Below are 17,341 nucleotides of genomic sequence, written 5' to 3'. Positions count from 1 at the left end.
TCGGGCTGCATGGTAGAATGATTGAGTGCGTTCAGATCAAACCCTTGTTTGCTTTGTGTGAGCTTGCATTTATGTGCATGTGTTTGCATGCAAAGCACTGAAGGAGTTGTTAATAATGTGGGTTGTTAATCCTTTTTTTTTTTTTTGTCTCCTCAGTGGAGCAGGTTCCTGTGGAGGCGTACACCATCCCTCTCTCACAGGCCGAGGTCCTACAGGAAGGAAGTGATGTCACACTGGTTGCCTGGGGGACACAGGTAGGTGATCCCGTGAATCATTAACGGGCTCTTAGTGGGCGACCTGAGCAGTTTTAAGTCCTCATCTATGTTTGGATCATTTTCCATGACCACAGGGGGGAAAAAAGCAGCCCAGTGTCCTCTCCACTAAATGACGTTTAAAGCCACAGACGCAAGCAGTGGATTAGCTTTAAATCTGACTCGAGCCCCCTTTGGTTCCAGCTGGGTCGCTCAGCCGGCAGCCTGTGGCTCTATCTGCTCCGACATCTCCACAACATCCAGGCTGCTCTCAGCTCTCCATGTGTTCACACTAAATGTCTGCTGCACACTTTCCATTGTTGCCCCTCTATTCATCCATGAGATTGTATTTTCTCCAGCTCGGTATCAAAGCGCCTGTACCTCACCAGGAGTCATCCCCAGCTTTGAGAGTACACAGCCACTTTAACAGGCTTAGCTAGGCCATAATATACCTGCAGCATGGGAGGGGGTCTGAGGGCATTGATGGAAAAAACTCCTCCATTAAGGCCAGCATTATTGTTGAAGGGTGGACGGAGGAGCCAGTGAGTTAAAGTGTGTACAAGCTTTATTTGCCACCTCGTTTCAGCCCAGCTCCGCTCTCTGCGATTGATCCTCTGGAGGCAACATCCCGTAATTTGGGCCTTTGGCTAACGGCTATCAGTCCACAAAACTCAAAGTTGTAGTGGTCAGATAGTCAAACTAAAAGGTGTGTTAGAGTTTCGAGACATTACTGGCTTTTTATCTGCACTCTCAGATTAGTGCGTGTAGTAAAGAAAAGTAGTCGTCTTCAGACAGCTGTACTGCAAACTGACCAAGCTTCAAATATGATTGGTAAAATCTACAGGTACTGCACAGTGTTGACTTCAGGAGATAAGAATAAAAGATGTGAAAGATTTTCATAAGAGCTTTACAAAAACACTTAAGGGTGCCTCTCGTTTCCTTCCCCAAAAGACCTGACCTGAATGAAAATACATCTGATGCACAACGTAAATTGATGAAGACATTTTTCATTGATGAAGACGTCTGTCTCTTTAGGTCCATGTGATGAGGGAGGTGGCCAGTATGGCTCAAGAGAAACTGGGAGTGTCCTGCGAGCTCATCGACCTGCAGACCATCCTGCCCTGGGATGTAGAAACCGTTTGTAAGGTAACAGAGACACACGTGAACAACGACAAAAACACACACCGTCCAAAGTAATGAAAAACATCTCCCACTCATACATGTACTTTTTCTTTCTGATCCATGTTAAGTGCTGTTAAATAGTTTTTTTTAATGTCCTCTTTTATCTTTGTTGACAGAATGCATGGCCGTTTTTGTATTTCCAAATAAAAAATGTTCCGGTAGATAATTTAGCATTTCTGTTTTTACCATTGAAGACCTAAATGCCCCAGTAATCAGGTCTAATCCTTCTGTGATTGTGTTTATTGTGGTTCAGTGAAAATGTGCGTCTCTGCACTATGGTTTTTTTCTTTGGTGCTGGATAAACACAATTCCTTCCTCAACTGGTAAGGCTTGATAAATGGTTTGTTTTGCCTCAGCCTCATGTAGGCTACAGTGTTCTCCAAAACAAGATGTGTGTTTGGAACCGCTCTGAGAAAGGAAAACCCTTCGCTGTGATTACTCCATATTTATTTGTTTTGAAATGAGAGAAGGATCACGCAAGGAACGCTTTGGGAAGTAGTGCAGAGTGTAAGCCTGTGCTATTTTCCACAGGCGAGTATCGGGAGATTGAATAATATTTTTTTGCATTATCCATGTTCTTCAACTGCCCTTACAAAAAAAAAAAAAAAAACTTCCCAACTTTGTTTTTTTTTTTTTTTTTTTTTTTTCGCAGAATAGCCAAACGGCTTTTTAATTTGACACATTTATTGACCCTTTTTTTTATGCTTCTCTGGTAAGACATTTAACTTTGTCAGCAAGCACCACATCATCTCCTGCTGCCAAGCGAATCTTTGAACCAACAGTTAAGTCATGGGACAAAACTGTGGTATGAGGGTAGTAATTTAATAGGAAGTCTATTGGAACTAATGGCATAGACTGAAGTATTGTGCAACCGCTGAAGGACTCACTCCTCCAGTTGAGCTGAAGTCAGTGACAGTTCGATCAAAGAGAGGGGTCTGCTCACGTGACTCGTTTCTTTGCCCCATCAAAACGACTACTGGGAGACGTTTGCACTTCTTGGCGGGCCAAATGCCAAAACTCAGAGACCTGCCACCTCAGGCTCATTATCAACATCTCTCCTTTTGCTTTCTTAAATGTCTGTGCATTTATAAAGAACGATCAACCAACATCCCCACAACACCCATACATACTGTTAATACACACATCCTAAAGTCCCTGTGGCATTAAACTGATACACTGGTATCCCCCCCCCCCCCCCCACACACACACACACACACACACACACACAGACATCCCTGTTCAATAAAGCTATTAATAAATCTCATTCAAGGCACAGAATTAATTCTGACACAAGCCGTGCTTTTCATCCAGACTAATTTTATTGAAATATTTTATTGTATCTTTTAATTGATTCGATTTGTACAGGCACATAACCAGATGTGCATCAGTCAGAATCAAAGGTTATTCCAGTTTGAGCTTTATTTAGGTGAAAGCTTCAAATATCAAATAAGCTTTGACTGTGCAAATAAATAAATCCAAAGAAAACAATCTAACAGTGTTTCGACATGTTCGCAATCCAAATGAAAGCTGTTGAATGAAATGTACACAGCTCTGCAGACACTCGACTAAAAAATGTCAAAATGGGTAATTCAGCCCTAGTTTGAAAAAAAAAAACTGAAGGTACCGGAAAATAACCTAAAAGCCAGAGCCTAGATTTAAATAAGCATAAGCACTTAGAGATGTTGTGATTTAAAAACCTCAACATAGCTGACGTGTTCTCTCTTCATAGAAGATATATATATAACAATAAAGAGTCAGTAAAGCCTTTTTTAAAGTATCTTACCTTCTTATGAATACATTCTTGGGACCAGTTCTATTCTTAGCCTGAGAGAGGGAGCCCAGAGCCTATATGTCAGCTTCTTATTCAAAAGATTGGACACCTGTTATGCAGCTTTTCTTTCTCACACACACACACACACACACACACACACACACACACACACACACACACACACACACACACACACACACACACACACACACACACACACACACACACACACACACACACACACCTCAGTAAAGCCGGCCTTTTGTACCGCTTATTAACTGGCCATCAGATGAGCTGAGTGTGCAGACAGAGAGATAGGCTCCAGACACATCCGGCTGCTGGCAGCCAATTAAAATGTCTTGTGAGTCACATTTACCCTGCATATCTTTCATACAAGGTTGGCCTCACTTGTGTGTGTGTGTGTGTGTGTTATGTGACTAACACATTTATACGCAGCCTGCATGTTGTTTTTTGAACGAGGATGTTTATAATATATGAGGAATGATGTGCATTTGAGCAGGAGCGATCATTAAGGCATCGTCCTGGAAGAACATGCCATCTTCCGTTTCCTGTGAGATCCGTTCTGGCAGCCACCAGCTATACTTGGATCTAAATTTATTCAGCAGTGTCTTTGACAAAGGGGATCATGGGTGGAAATTGCTGTGAATATAGAGAACGTGTGTATTTTGTTTTATCCTGCTGTCTCGAGCGGTCCAGTAAATGCAACAGTTGATCTTTAAAGGATAAACAAAATGGCTGGTTTACCTCTGCCAGACCAACGACTCAGATGATATGCTGTGGGAAGTTGTGCAAGGGTCAGGGCCCATGTGGAGATATAGTTGTGTAACAAGCTCATTTAGGGAGCACAAGCAGCAAAAGAGCTTTTTTGATTCCTCATTAAGTGGTCTGCCTCACCCCCTGTTGTTTTTAGTTTTTGCTTCTGATTCCATATGAAAGCCATCAGTTAACCATCCGCCCTGTCCAGGCCTTCATGAATCTAAATGTGTTTTCATTGGCTGTGACATTGCCATTCACCAGCAAAAATGATTCTGTAACGGCTGATTCAGCCCTCGTTCTCGAGCTTTTTAGATTTTGCGTCTGACCAGGGACAAATCGGAGTGGCTCACCAAAGCCTGTCCATCAAACAGAAAGCACTTCTAACAGCATCACACGTGGTGCCTGTGTACGACTGTTGGGCAGCAGCTCTCGCACCAGAGATACCCTGAGGACCTCTTTAGGATGTCTTTAGTTCTCCGAGACAAACCTGCTCGCATCAATCGACTGATGTTAAAAAGATGCCTTTAAAAAAAAAAAAAACACAAAACAGCTTTAGGGGTGACATGCGTATCACAAACCAAAGTAAACAATGTTATGAAAAATTATGCATTGGACTTTATCCACGATGGATGTTTACTTCTTCACAAAGGGAAGCTCAACAAATTCCAACATCACATGAAATTCTAACATATCCACCACTGGTGAACTTATTTCAGCTTGTGATGAGTGCTGCAAGGATACTGAACCAGCGGTATAATCCCACTGCACATTAGTGTTGGATTTGATGATGCTTTATAAGATTCTCTGGAGGAAATAATTACTTCAAACTGTCTGTTGGGCGACAAGAACATTTTTAGTTTCAATAGGTTTTTTGCATTTCCAATATTTTATGAAGAACAAAACTTTGAATTTCTGATCAGAAGTGTTTCATCATTAATGAATACATTTTGCCGACTTTAATTGATAATTGTTAAGCTTTTGCCATGCCGTGCTTCCGCATCGCTGAAAACAAAATGTGAGCTCACAGACTGAGACACTAATCACGCCGTCACAGAATTATTCTGAATTTAGAAAATGACGACTGAGCATAGTTACGGCACTTTTGTGAAAAAGAGCTATTGACTTGTGTTTCCTCATTGTCTTTGGTTGATGTGTTAAAAGATGAACTTTCACTCCACTAATGATCTTCAAAAAGGTAACTGCATGAGAGGCTGGTCCTTTTTACAGCCTCTGTTGTGTTTTCATCTTAGCTTCTTACTGAGCCCAAAGCTCTGTCATTTTCTCCTCTTGTTTCATTATTCCTTCACTTGTGTAATATTTTTGGATGTGTCTCTTAGATTTTAGTTCATTTCAAGCCCAGGGAGAAAGTTTGGGCATGCCTTTTGTTGCCGGTCTGTTCTAGCCTGTGAGGCCCATCTGCTCCCATAAAAGTCATAATTCATCAAAAAAGTCTCTTTGGAGTATGAAACAGTCGACCCCTGTGAGCTTGGAAAAACTTTATCTGCACATTTGTGAAGGTCAGCTTAGACCAGCTCGAACTCTTGTGCGCCTGGCAGCATGAAGACATGGAGTGAGACTCACTCTGTTGTCTTTAGTGACGTACCTACTGTAGATCTTTTCTAAATACATCAGCAGGCCAAATGAACCATGACCAATACAGAGCCTCTCAGGGTTAATTAAGTCTGTGTACAACACCAGCCGCTTTGCCGTGTGACTTAAAGCTATTGTTAAACTCCTGTCAGAATTATGACACATCAAACCAGTTTTTTTCTTTCTCATCAGAAAAGCCTGATAAAACATGCCAGACGTAAGCTGTCTGAGGATGGGCATTTATAGTACAGTAAATGCTCGACAGTAGATGTGCACCTTTTTATTATTTTTTTAAAACTTTGAGAACATGCATCCCGTCCTGTACGTCAGCGGTCTAATTTCAGCTGTAAATGAAAAGTGTTGTTACCATACGACAGTGTGGAGAAAGTTGTCCATGAGTCGACAGGAGCGCTGGGAATCTTAAGGTCTCTCACGATTCGATGAGATTTCATTTCTTTTGGGTTACGAGTCGATTCAGGATCTAATTTCAATTCATGACTCAAAATCCATTTTTGAATCAGTGCCGTCCATATGACAGTAATGTCACTAGAAAGTTTACTCCCTTAAAACAGTTGTTTTTGCTGTAATCCAGCTCGCCGGATTGAACTCCTGTGACTTCTGACGACGTGTGCACGGGTGACTCGGCGAATGACTTCATGATCCTGTATTAGAGGAGCTATCACTAATGCTGACTGTTACATTCAATAAGGATGTTGTGATTTGGCAAAGCAACAAACTCCGAGCTGTTCTCCCCTGGACGTGAGGTGTCCTGTCGGCCCCTGGTGTGCCTGCTAACAGTTTACCTCGAGCACATTGTCTCTATCTTGACATTGTCTCTGGTCCCGCTGAAGTCTCTGTGATGCCTGGATCTCAGCCCGTGTAGTGATGCAACCAATTTGGCTGAACCTCTTCAACCCTCTAAAAAACACATGCAGGATGAGTCATTTAAGGACAATGCAACGCTCAAGAGCACCAGTATCTTCCAGCACAAAAATGCACTTCTGAAGTTGGGAACACAGGGTTGTTGGGGGGGAGGGGGACGGGGGGGGGAGCACTTAAGGAAGACTGTGCTGCAACATCTGCTCTGTTTCGTGGAAGTGACGCAGGTGGCATTGTGTGATTTGTCTGATTGCTTCTGTGTCTGTTGACTTACAGTACAGATGAAAAGTCCTTATCAATCCCCCCCCCCCCAACACATACACGTACACACATCCACTCTCTCCCTCTTAATGGTTTAAAGCTGTAATGCGTGTCCACAGCCAGGTAAATACAGCGCAGTGAAGCAGGCGACAGTCAGGCAGCACACAGGGACGCTCACATATGTTTGTCTGACTTCCACTGAGCTGGAAGAAGGCTTGAAAGCAAATGGACTCCATTTGAGCCACCAATGATTTCTGCTCAATGTCAAGTTCAGCAGCAAGTTGTGCTCCTGACAGCTGCAGTGGTTATAGGTCTAAATGCCACCTACCATAATCATGCAGAGTGAATGATTTGAAGTTGAGACTTCAGCAGAACAGTTCACAAATGAGGGATGGAAAAAAAAATACAACACAATATATTGCAAATTATGTTTAAAGGGATGATCCTTAATAAACATTTAATTTGCTGAATTTGAGAACTAAATTTGCCTGACTTGGATGGAACCAGTCTCCTGATTATGATTAAAATCAGACACGTAAGCGGTTTCTTTCCTTTCGCCCCAGCTGTAGTCGGTGTGACTGAAGAAGTAGTCTGGCTGTTGATTTCTGTGGGAAAAAACAAACAAGACGTGTCTGCCCCTAACTATAAGGCCTACTGTAGCTTCAGTCCTCTAAACCTGAACATGTTTTGGAAAATTTGATCTCATTCGTAAGGTTTGACTGTCAGAATTATTGTGGTGATCAATTTGGTGATCGTTTTTTTCCTAAAGGCAAGAATCTGCCAGAGCTTTTTACGCTCCCGCTGTTATGACGGGATTGATCTGCTACATGTGGCAGACGGGCTTTTTGTAATATGGTGAAAGAATTTTTTTGACTCTGCTCACAAGAGACCCAGAGCTAAGTTGGAGAGTAAATGAGGGTGATGGTGTCAGCTTATGACTAAACCAACACTTGAAACGTTTAGCCTTGTATAGATGGTCAATGGAAAAAATCAACAGACCTTTTTAAACGTTTCAATTATGCAGAAAAGCCAGAGAAAAGTGCCAAATTAACATTTAGGATTTGGATTGGTCTGGATGCCTTTTTTTTTTTTTTCATCCCACCAATTCTAAACTCTGCTTTGACATCTTCCACTCAGAGCAGCCTCATTGTCCTTGTGTTCATGGCGAGTTTAGAAAATGTTTGAGACGTGCCCAGTGACGCCAGGTTTTATTTTTTCTGAACGGCTTCATGGAAATGTGTTGAAACAAGTCCGCTGGCAGATCCTTCCGAGGAGCATGCTTGCTTGATGCTATTTCGCCTGTTGCATATGGCCGCGTCTGGACCTCGCGACATCCCTTCTTATCCAACTTCCAGCTCTGCACCAAGCCGACAAGGAAACATCCAGATGAATGCCTGTTCCCCGTGTTTCGAAAAAGCCTCGGAGTTGTCAGTGCCATCATGATGTACACTAGAACAACAACTCCGAGCTACCAGCAGCTGGCCTCCAGATGTTGACCTGCTTCCTTCTGCTGTGATATCAGCCCTTGACAGATTGCAGTCTCTCAACATTAGGGCCCTATGAAATTGTTTTATACGTTTTCCAGAATCTGTTAAAAGTTCTCCCCAAATTCCATTTTTGCCATTTTTCTTGATACTGTGATTTCTGATGTGTTCCACTGAACCCATCAGATGACGATCTTATCATCAGATCAGGAAATTGAGAAATTCTGAAAATATATATTTGCTAACCTTGATTTTTTTTTTTTAAATTTCAGGATGTTGCCAGAAGATGGCACTTCCCACACAAGCAAACATCAACCTATAATACACCGTATTTATTGTTTAGTCAGGCTCAGTTATTTAATTTGATATATATGTTTATATTTACACGCTATATTGACATTATATATTTTGGGATTACAGCTTTTGGTAGTAAATGACTATGATCAGCTTTGTATAAACACTGAACTCCTGTAAGAATGGACTACCCAAACTGACTGAACTCGGCTGTCATTCTCAGACATTTATGAATAAATCCTGACTCACACCAGCTAGGGTTGCTCACAAATTCATATTGAATATACTCTATGGTTAACTTCATGAAATTGGCGTTCATAATAACTTCTCTCTACAATAGCTTAAATGTTGGCGTACAAATCCTTAGGCGTTTTCTTCTTTATTTGAGTGAGCATTGCTTTTATGTCATACATCACTTTCACTGACATGTGGATCATTGTTTCCACTCACAGTGCTGTTCCGCTTGTGCTCGTAGCTGCTCAGTTAATGTTCCGAGTTTCATTATAAAGTTAAATTTATCTTTGAGAGAGGTGATCTGTGCATGACTCGAACCTTTAGCAACATGTGTGATGAAGTAGAGGACGACGGAATATTACGATTGAACAAGCTTTTTGGCCTCTGCCTTGGTGAGACCTGAGCAGATCTGACACCCACCAGGGTTATGTTGAGCAGACTCAGCCTTTATCTGAATCTGTGGTCTGGAGTCAGGCCAGGGATGGCAGCCTGCTAGCGATTAGCACGCAGACAGACGGACCGCGCTCATGCTTGGGTTTCCCTTTCGTTTGAGGGGTCCTCGCGCGGATCTGCTAACTTGCCGACCACATCAATCCTTGTATCTTTGGCCCGCTGTCAGACACACATGCACATACTGGAAACAATCAAAGAAGAACAAAACGGCACATGAAGGACGTGGCCAGAGGTTTGGACCCCCTCACCACATTCTTATTATTGTAGCCCCCGTCTATAATTACCATGGTAACACCGGGCTCTTCGGACTCTCTCCATTCCTCCCTCCCTCTCCCCCTCATCGTGTCGTTGGTGAAAAATATTGTGTAATGCAAAACTGCTGAAATGTAATCCTTGGAAGGAGTCGTCGACCTTCAAGTAATTAAAATGGATTCAATCTTCTAGTCACACAATCACTTTTTGATTGCACCCGTTTGTCGTTTTCAAGAACTGTCTGCTACTGACTTCTTCTCTGTTCTTCTTCCTGGCATCAATTCCACAGCTAGGCACTGGAGAGTTCTGAAATTCTTCCGTGTCACGCACTCTGGTGCGAGACCCTTTCTTACTACATGAAAGAATTTATATGAGCCCCCAGCTCTGATAGATCTTATAAAGCGTAGATGTTTAGCCTTCCTTTAACACCACATAATAACCACGATAATAATGATCTAAGACTCTTTTTTTTTTTGTTTTGTTATGTAACAACCCTATAAAAGCAAAAGACGCTAATGATTGAATCGCTTAAAGCTAATGTGGGCCAGGTCTTCGGTTTTCCACTGGAGAGAGGACAGTTTAGTGAAGCAGCTTTGGCCAGAGGTGTGGGCAGATTGAGATCATCGAGGTCTGCCGATAGCAGCGCTGGAGAGGAGTGGAAAAAGCCGAGTGTCACAAGGGCACAGAGACATCCAAGAGCTCTGCTCAGACATAACACACAGATATCCCCGGGCAGATAATCTGCTGCCCGGGGATTCGCCAGGTCTTTTTTAATTTAGTCGTAAATCCTGAAGTCAGTTACATAAGCTGAAACAAAAGAAAAAATTAAATATTCCAATCGTCAACTCAGAGTAATCGAAAACAGATTAACTCATGTGTTATTAATTACCTTTCCTAAATTAATTTGAAAGTCTGTTTCCAACACAGTAACATTTCTTTACTTGTTATTTAGCTTTTTTTTGTTACTTTTTGACTGCTGATACATTTGTAAAGCACAAACTGCATCCAGCCTTTCACATGACTGCTGTAAACGTTTCCTAAACCTAAAACCTCTGGCTTAGCGTTGATTATGACGCCTTGTGACTAACTTTCTTTTGTTTTGTTACTGCTAGCATTGCACTAGTTAGACACGTGCTGTCACCATTAGTGGCGCTACTCGAGTCCCTTGCACACTTCATGCTGTGTTAGCGCCACATCACAGAAAGGTGGACCAATAGCTGACCCCGTATTCAGCTTTGATGGCTCACAACAAAAAGAAAGAAAGGCACATAGATACAGTCATTGTTTCACAGACGAGACTAATAAAACTAGAGTTCAGCGATCACTTCACAGGAGTGGCATCATCAAACAAATCTCTGTTGCTCCAAGTGAAATCATGGACTGCATTGTAAAGAAGATTTTCAAGGTAATGAGCTAACTGACCTTGGATATGGAACGCTTTTATGGATAAGTTGAGCTGATTGTGTTTTAGTGCTCATTGATGAAGTCTCAGATTTGACCTTAGAAAAAGAAACCTTGAAAAAAGCAGATCTGAAAAACTGTAAGTCCCTGTCAGTCTGTGCTGCAGATATATAATGTATAATGATGGTAGTCTATAGCTATATATATATATATATACACATACTGTGTATATATTCATATGCAGCCCCCTCATACTACATACAGGCTGAACTTTTCTGAAAAGTATTTTCTTTCACTGTTTGATGGGAGCCAGCTGCAGTCTCTCTCTGCTCCTGCAGGAATGCTGTGGATTCTGGGACAATGAAACATGTTTCCTGTGGTCCAGCGGTGTGGAGTGCTGCAGCAGGGACTTCCTCTTACAGTTCTCTATCCTGTGGTGCCTTTAATGACATTCTGCTGTTCTAGATATGATACTATAATGCATCCCTATGAGACACAGCTATAGCAGCTGTTTTTCATTGTTAATGTCTTTACATCCATTACATTTCAACACAATGGAATGAACCGTTCATTTGTTTTCATTTTCGTGATTCAACACTTTGTTTTCATTGCGTTCGCAGGAGACATTTATTTTCTGACATTATTATCCTGGGAAAGTTGGATTCATACTTTCATGGCGTAACATTTATGTCCTCTCCAACACCATTCCCTTTTTTGTATTCACGAGGCAATGACATGCAAACGGTACAAGTGAAAGATAACTTGTCATCATGGAAAAGGCCCAACAGCACTGTCAGATAGTACTGCTATCAGTGGAAGAATAAATAAATCATGTCACACAGAAAATGACTTTACTGTCACTTGATAGTGACGGGACATCGCGCCTTTAGCTTCCTCAGGTTCTCTCAGCGCGTCACATTTTTATTCAACAAAGAAAACTGACTTCACTCATACATTTTTTATATTCTCGGTCCTTGTTTTTATTTCCTTCATATGGGTTTTGCTGCTTTTGGTCACCTAAGACGCATTTGCCTTGGGAGACCCTACTGGGGGCATAAAGCCCCCGACAACGAAGCTCCTACCCTCAGCTATGTTCTTGAGCTTTGAGTCGTGAACGAAAGAACAAGATCCCGAATACAAGTGGCTGAAATGGGCTTCCTCCGCAGGGTGGCTGGGCGCACCCTGGAAGAGATAGGTTGAGGAGTTCAGGAGTAGAGCCGCTACTCCTCCAGATCAAGAGGAGTCAGTTGAGGTGGTTCGGGCATCTGTTGGGGATGACCCCTGGACGCCTCTGGGAGGAGGCCTCAGAGTAGACCCAGGACACGCTGGAGACGTGGAGACTGAATGCCTTGGGGTCCCACCGGATAAGCTGGAGGAAGTGTCTGGGGCGAGGGAAGTCTAGGAGTCTCTGCTTAGACTGCTGCCCACACGACCCGGCCCTGGATAAGCGGCAGAAAATGGATGGATGGATGGAGGGTTTTTGTTGGTCCTCCAGAGCTCCAACCTTCAGTGAATTGGCAATCTGAAGAAGAATCATTCTGCCTACTCCTCTATAAATCTGACACCTTTGCCCATCTATTTATTTAATTCAAGATCATTTACCAGTAGTTCAACACAAGGGGATCGCCCTAATCGCAGGAGCCCTCGTAGTAGTGATAGTTAAACTCAGCTGAAGAAGTTTTTGGCAGAATGTGGTGCACAATGTTCTTAGGCTGGATTTATTTACGTCTGTGACAGTACATGACCTGAAAAGTAATAAATTGGCTAAATGACTTGATCCCTCATGGTTTTGTGTTGATGTGCCTGGCCCTGCAAATGTACCAACACTTTTCTCCATGCTGTTTTATTTAAAGAAACGCAATAACACAAAAAACAGCAGTAATGAGAGTAGATGGAATTTGTCATTATTCTCACTTTATTCCATGCTTGTGCTAAACTGTTCATCCCACACAAGAATCTCCAGCGTCCTGACCCAACACCTCAACGTAACATTTTTTATTTTTTGAAAAAGAAAAAAAAAAGTTGCCACAAGTTGAAGATTCTGGACAACTAACTTTTAATTCTATATCATTTGACTTTATGCAGGTTATCCTGCTGAGCAAAAGTCCTCTTTACAAGATGATGTTACATTCACAAAAACCACCCCTTTGTTATGTTATACACCATTTTATAGAGCCATTGAAAGTGATAGATTGATTTTTACTACCTCTCTGTGTGCTCGTACATGCAGCAGCCAGTGGGAAGCTCACAAAGAGCTGTCATCAAGTTAGAGCGTGTGCAGTAGTAGCCGTGTGTGCGTCTGTTTGTACACACGGTTGTAGAGGCGGAATGACTGAATGCAGGGCAGAAAGGTATACAGTGTGTTTTTTTTTTGTGTGTGCGAGTCGGGGAGTAATTGAGATGAATTGGTTTTAATGGGTCTTTATGGGATGTCTGGAGTTATTTCTGTCTGAGGTCTCCTCTGGCATCCTGGCTGCTCCAGAGGATGGCTTGGCTCTCTGCCCAGCACCAAGGCTGTTCTACACTTTCTCCCCTCTCTCTCTCTCTCTCTCTCTCTCTCAGTCCTCCATTCCCTGACTCTGTACGTCGGCGAGCGAGCGAGTGATTGTATGGCACCGACGCAGTGAGCGAGTGTTTGTGTTCCCCTCTCAGCGCTGGGATTTTACAAGGCCTCCAGTTCGCCGTGCACTCACCCCTCTCCGCTAATCGCAGAGTACCACTTTAAAGGCCCCAGCGAGTAGTTGAGCCTCGTCCCGACTCTCATTTGTCACGGAGATCACATGGTGCTGCGTGAGTTAGGACCCTGTGGTTGCCGCACAATTAAAGGGTCAACAGACGGGAGCAGAGCCAGCGGATCCAGCGGCAAGGATGACTCCTCGGTGGCGGCACAGAACTTAACTTTCCCTTCGTGTCGCGTTATGATGGACGGCCTGAGGGAAGAGGAGGCATCATATATTTGGAAGGCTGGAGTTCCTTGTGTGCATACTGTACAGTTAAGGCATGACAGATATAGTATTTCATTATCCCTTTTTTTTCTTTTTTTTTTAAATTCTCAACCAACTTAGCCAGCACCACAAGCTAGTTAAGCTTCAAGTATCCACTGTTTTATTCACGTCTCTGCACAGAGTCAGTGCTCGGTCATACATTTATATCCATTGAATATTCGACTTTGTTAATAAAACCATGTTATTTTTGATACATGTGCTGCTGGACACATAAATCGTGTCTGCCTGTGTGGTAGTTACGTGAGCACACTACATGCACGTGCATATGCAGCTGTGGTGTGAGCGTATTCCTTTGCGGCGCTCCCATTTGCCTTTGTGCGTCTGTCTTGAGTTTATATGCCATGGGAGAGTGACAGTCCTGACCTTAGTCTCTGAGGCCATGCCAGGTCATTGGTTGGCCACCGAGTGGTGAGGCCGCATAGTGGGGACTGAAGGACTGAAAGCACAGGCTTCGTAAAAACAGAGATGGATCAAATTGATGGTTTAAAGGATGGAGAGAAGGCGACGCGATGAGAAAAAGTAAGGGACAAAACCACAAGACGGTGTAACGATGGAGTCAGGGAGGAAAGAATCCTGATGGAGGGAAAAAAGATTGAAGTTTGAAGGAATGGGACGAATGCAGGAAGACGAGCTCCATGCTGCTCATTAGGTTTGGGTGTGTATGGGAATGGCAGTAATCATGACATTTCTCTTGCAGCCAGTGGAACGACTCCGGCAGCTAATGACAGCCCTGCAGCACAATAAGTAGTAAAGCTGCAGCCACCAGAGCTGTTGCCCAGCCCAACTACCACCAGCAGCCACCAACCAGGAGTCTTGTTTTCACTCTGATCCAGAGCTTGGGCAGCATTTTAACGTCGAAGCAAGCTGCCTTGATAAATACAGAACAGTATTCCACCATGTAGGAAAGTAGTGCAATCAATTGCTCGTGCATTCTAGCAAAGATAGTTTCTGTTTACTACCACACTACATTATTAAATCTCTCCTTTTCTTCTGATTTGCAAATGCAGGTTTTCTGACATAATATATATCGAGAAGCGTGCTGCAGCATGGAGCCATTACAAGCTCTATCTTTTCAGATTTACATTGGCAGGTGTCCACTCTCCACTGGAATGAAACTGGTGGCATTGAGGTGATGCCACAGTGTCCTAGCTGGCACTTAAATGGAGCACAGGCCTCGGGTGTATTCCTGTTTTGTCATATAATTATTGTCTGGGACAATTTAGGCAGTAAATGAGAAGTTGACTAATTTATAGCCTGGCTTTCATGGAGAATCTTTTTCTCAGCTGCTTAACTGTTAGGAAACTTACTCAAATAAATGTCCAGTAATAGTATGAAGTGCAGCATTAAATTCAACGTGACAATATTTAACTTAGATCACATATTTAAAAATGAAATATATCATACCTTTACCGTTCAGTTTGGTTTTCCCTGACTTTGCACCATATATCACTTTTCCACTCATGTCATCAGTCTCCAAATTCTAGTATTGTTATATACAATACATGAACCATTCAACCAAAGCTGTTCTCTGAAGTGTTGAAGAATTCCCTTTTGAAGGTCTACAGTACCCTGGTAGCAGATCAACATCTATTTAAAACTTGAGAGACTCATGCAGAGAGTGTCAAGCCTCAAATTCCACTCTGTCTTTCCTTAACATGTCTTCTCCTCGTTTTTTGTTTTGCCATATCAGCTCTGTTCCTCTGTCACTTTCAAACCCTTAAGTCTGCTATTTGCTCCAGACAGTCTCCTCTCATAGCTCTTATTTTGGTAAGAGGAGGAGGTTTTAGTCACAGCCACTCAGTAATAAAGTCATCAGGGTCTGCAGGTGGATGTCTTTGTATTTCTTTTCATCTGTCATCTCTTCATAGTGTCTGATTGACTATCTGTGCCTCCACTGCTGTCCTTAAAAGAACTGCTTTGCCTCCACTCCGTGTCCCAATTTGACCAACTTTAAAGGTAGCTGTCATGGGCAACTAAGATGAACTGGATGACTTTAGAGAAAACGGTCAAACCACGCATGAGAGTGAACAGTCCTGTCTTCTGAAAACCAATCCAGCAGCCGGAAGCTGTTGGGTTGGAGAGTACAGCCACAATTACTATGTAGACTTTAGAGCGCTGTCACAGTCAGAGATGTAAAAACGACTCTGTGCGGGCACTTTTCTTTCTTCTTTTTGTTTCTGTGTCATTGCACCTCAGATGGTGAATTGAATCGAAACAATTCATTCAATTTGATGTCTTAGGCTTTTGCTAATTGTTCGGATGGAGGCAATCGATCTTTAAAAATGATAACAGTGCTTCGGTCGAGCAAGTGCAGCAATGACAGGAGCTGTATTTCAACCTGCAGGAATCTTACGAAGTTCAAACAATGTTTAAAACATTTTTTATACTTTATGATTCCTTATTTCCTCTCCTACTGAAGTGTCCTAACTTGTGTCTCTACATATGGACTGCATTACCTCATGCACTGTTACAAGTTGGGAATTGAGATTTGCTTGTGACTTGTACGTGTTTGACTTACTCCCTTGTCTGCTGTGAGGTGCCACTTTGCTGTCCCAGACATGACATCTTTTCAGCACTTTGTCATTTTATGCACTGGTATGTAGCAATTCTTCTGGAATAGCTTTCTACTCGAGTTTATAGCAACCAGTGACCGTCACTTAAGTTTACTCTACAGGGACTTGGGACAAGTCTATTATCTGGGTCAGAAGTTTTCCAGAGGCCCCAAGAGTCTGAAAGGATATTGTATGAGAGTGGCAGGATTCTTTTGTGCAGAAATCATCTGAGAAATGCATTCCTGATGCAGCGAGTGCGATGATGAATGTCCCCTCTGGGAACTGAGCAGCAGGGATATTAGGGTGATGCTAGTGTCACAGTGTTAATTCAAAGTTATGTTCACACAGGCATAGTTTGTAGAGCATGTGTGTAAGATGAGGAATGGGTTCAGATTCAGGGCGGGGCAAAAGATTGGACAGCACCACACCTGTATGAGTCATCACGCTAAGGCGAAGCTCACAGCAACATGTCATATCAAGACATCGCCCTCCTCTCAACCCCTCGTTTGATTCGTCCTCACAGTGCAGATTGCCAACTGTTGTTATTGTCCTCCAGTGTTGCTATTATCTTCTACATTCCTGAACAACGTGTCATATAAGCAGCGATTTTTTTTTTTCACTCTGAACTCACTCCCCTCAACCCGATGAGCATTGCGTTGATATGTATCCCCTGTGAACTAAAATGAGCAATGAATTTAGCTTTTCTATATTAAGGTTACAGTCAATAATTTTGCATCTCAGCTGCTAGATAGCTCAAATTATTAAAGCGTGACCCACCAGGCTGATGCTCCGTCCCCACCAAGCTGTCTGGTTTTGTTCAGTAGCCTGTCGAAAAAGAACTTCCCACATTAAATAGAGAAGAACAGTGGTGGACGTGCAGTAGAGGTCTGCACCTTCGAGGTCATCCATGGAGCATTTCCTCACACTGATATTGGTTGACGACACAGAAAAGGCC

The 17,341-nt window shown here is 42.8% G+C and overlaps 1 protein-coding gene across 1 annotated transcript in view; it reads left to right on the top strand.

Annotated features, from left to right (window-relative positions):
* The window catches only part of bckdhb (branched chain keto acid dehydrogenase E1 subunit beta), a 51,459-nt gene that overhangs the window by 21,269 nt on the left and 12,849 nt on the right, over positions 1-17,341 (top strand). The window contains exons 7-8 of the mRNA XM_079345118.1: positions 157-254; positions 1,287-1,397. Of these exons, the coding sequence (XP_079201244.1) occupies positions 157-254; positions 1,287-1,397 (209 nt within the window). The remainder of the gene's footprint in view (positions 1-156; positions 255-1,286; positions 1,398-17,341) is intronic.

This window comes from Symphodus melops, assembly GCF_947650265.1.
Source record: "Symphodus melops genome assembly, chromosome: 5".
Taxonomy (NCBI): domain Eukaryota; kingdom Metazoa; phylum Chordata; class Actinopteri; order Labriformes; family Labridae; genus Symphodus; species Symphodus melops.
The sequence above is the reverse complement of the archived record's forward strand: the minus strand, read 5'-3'. Positions and strand labels throughout refer to the sequence as shown.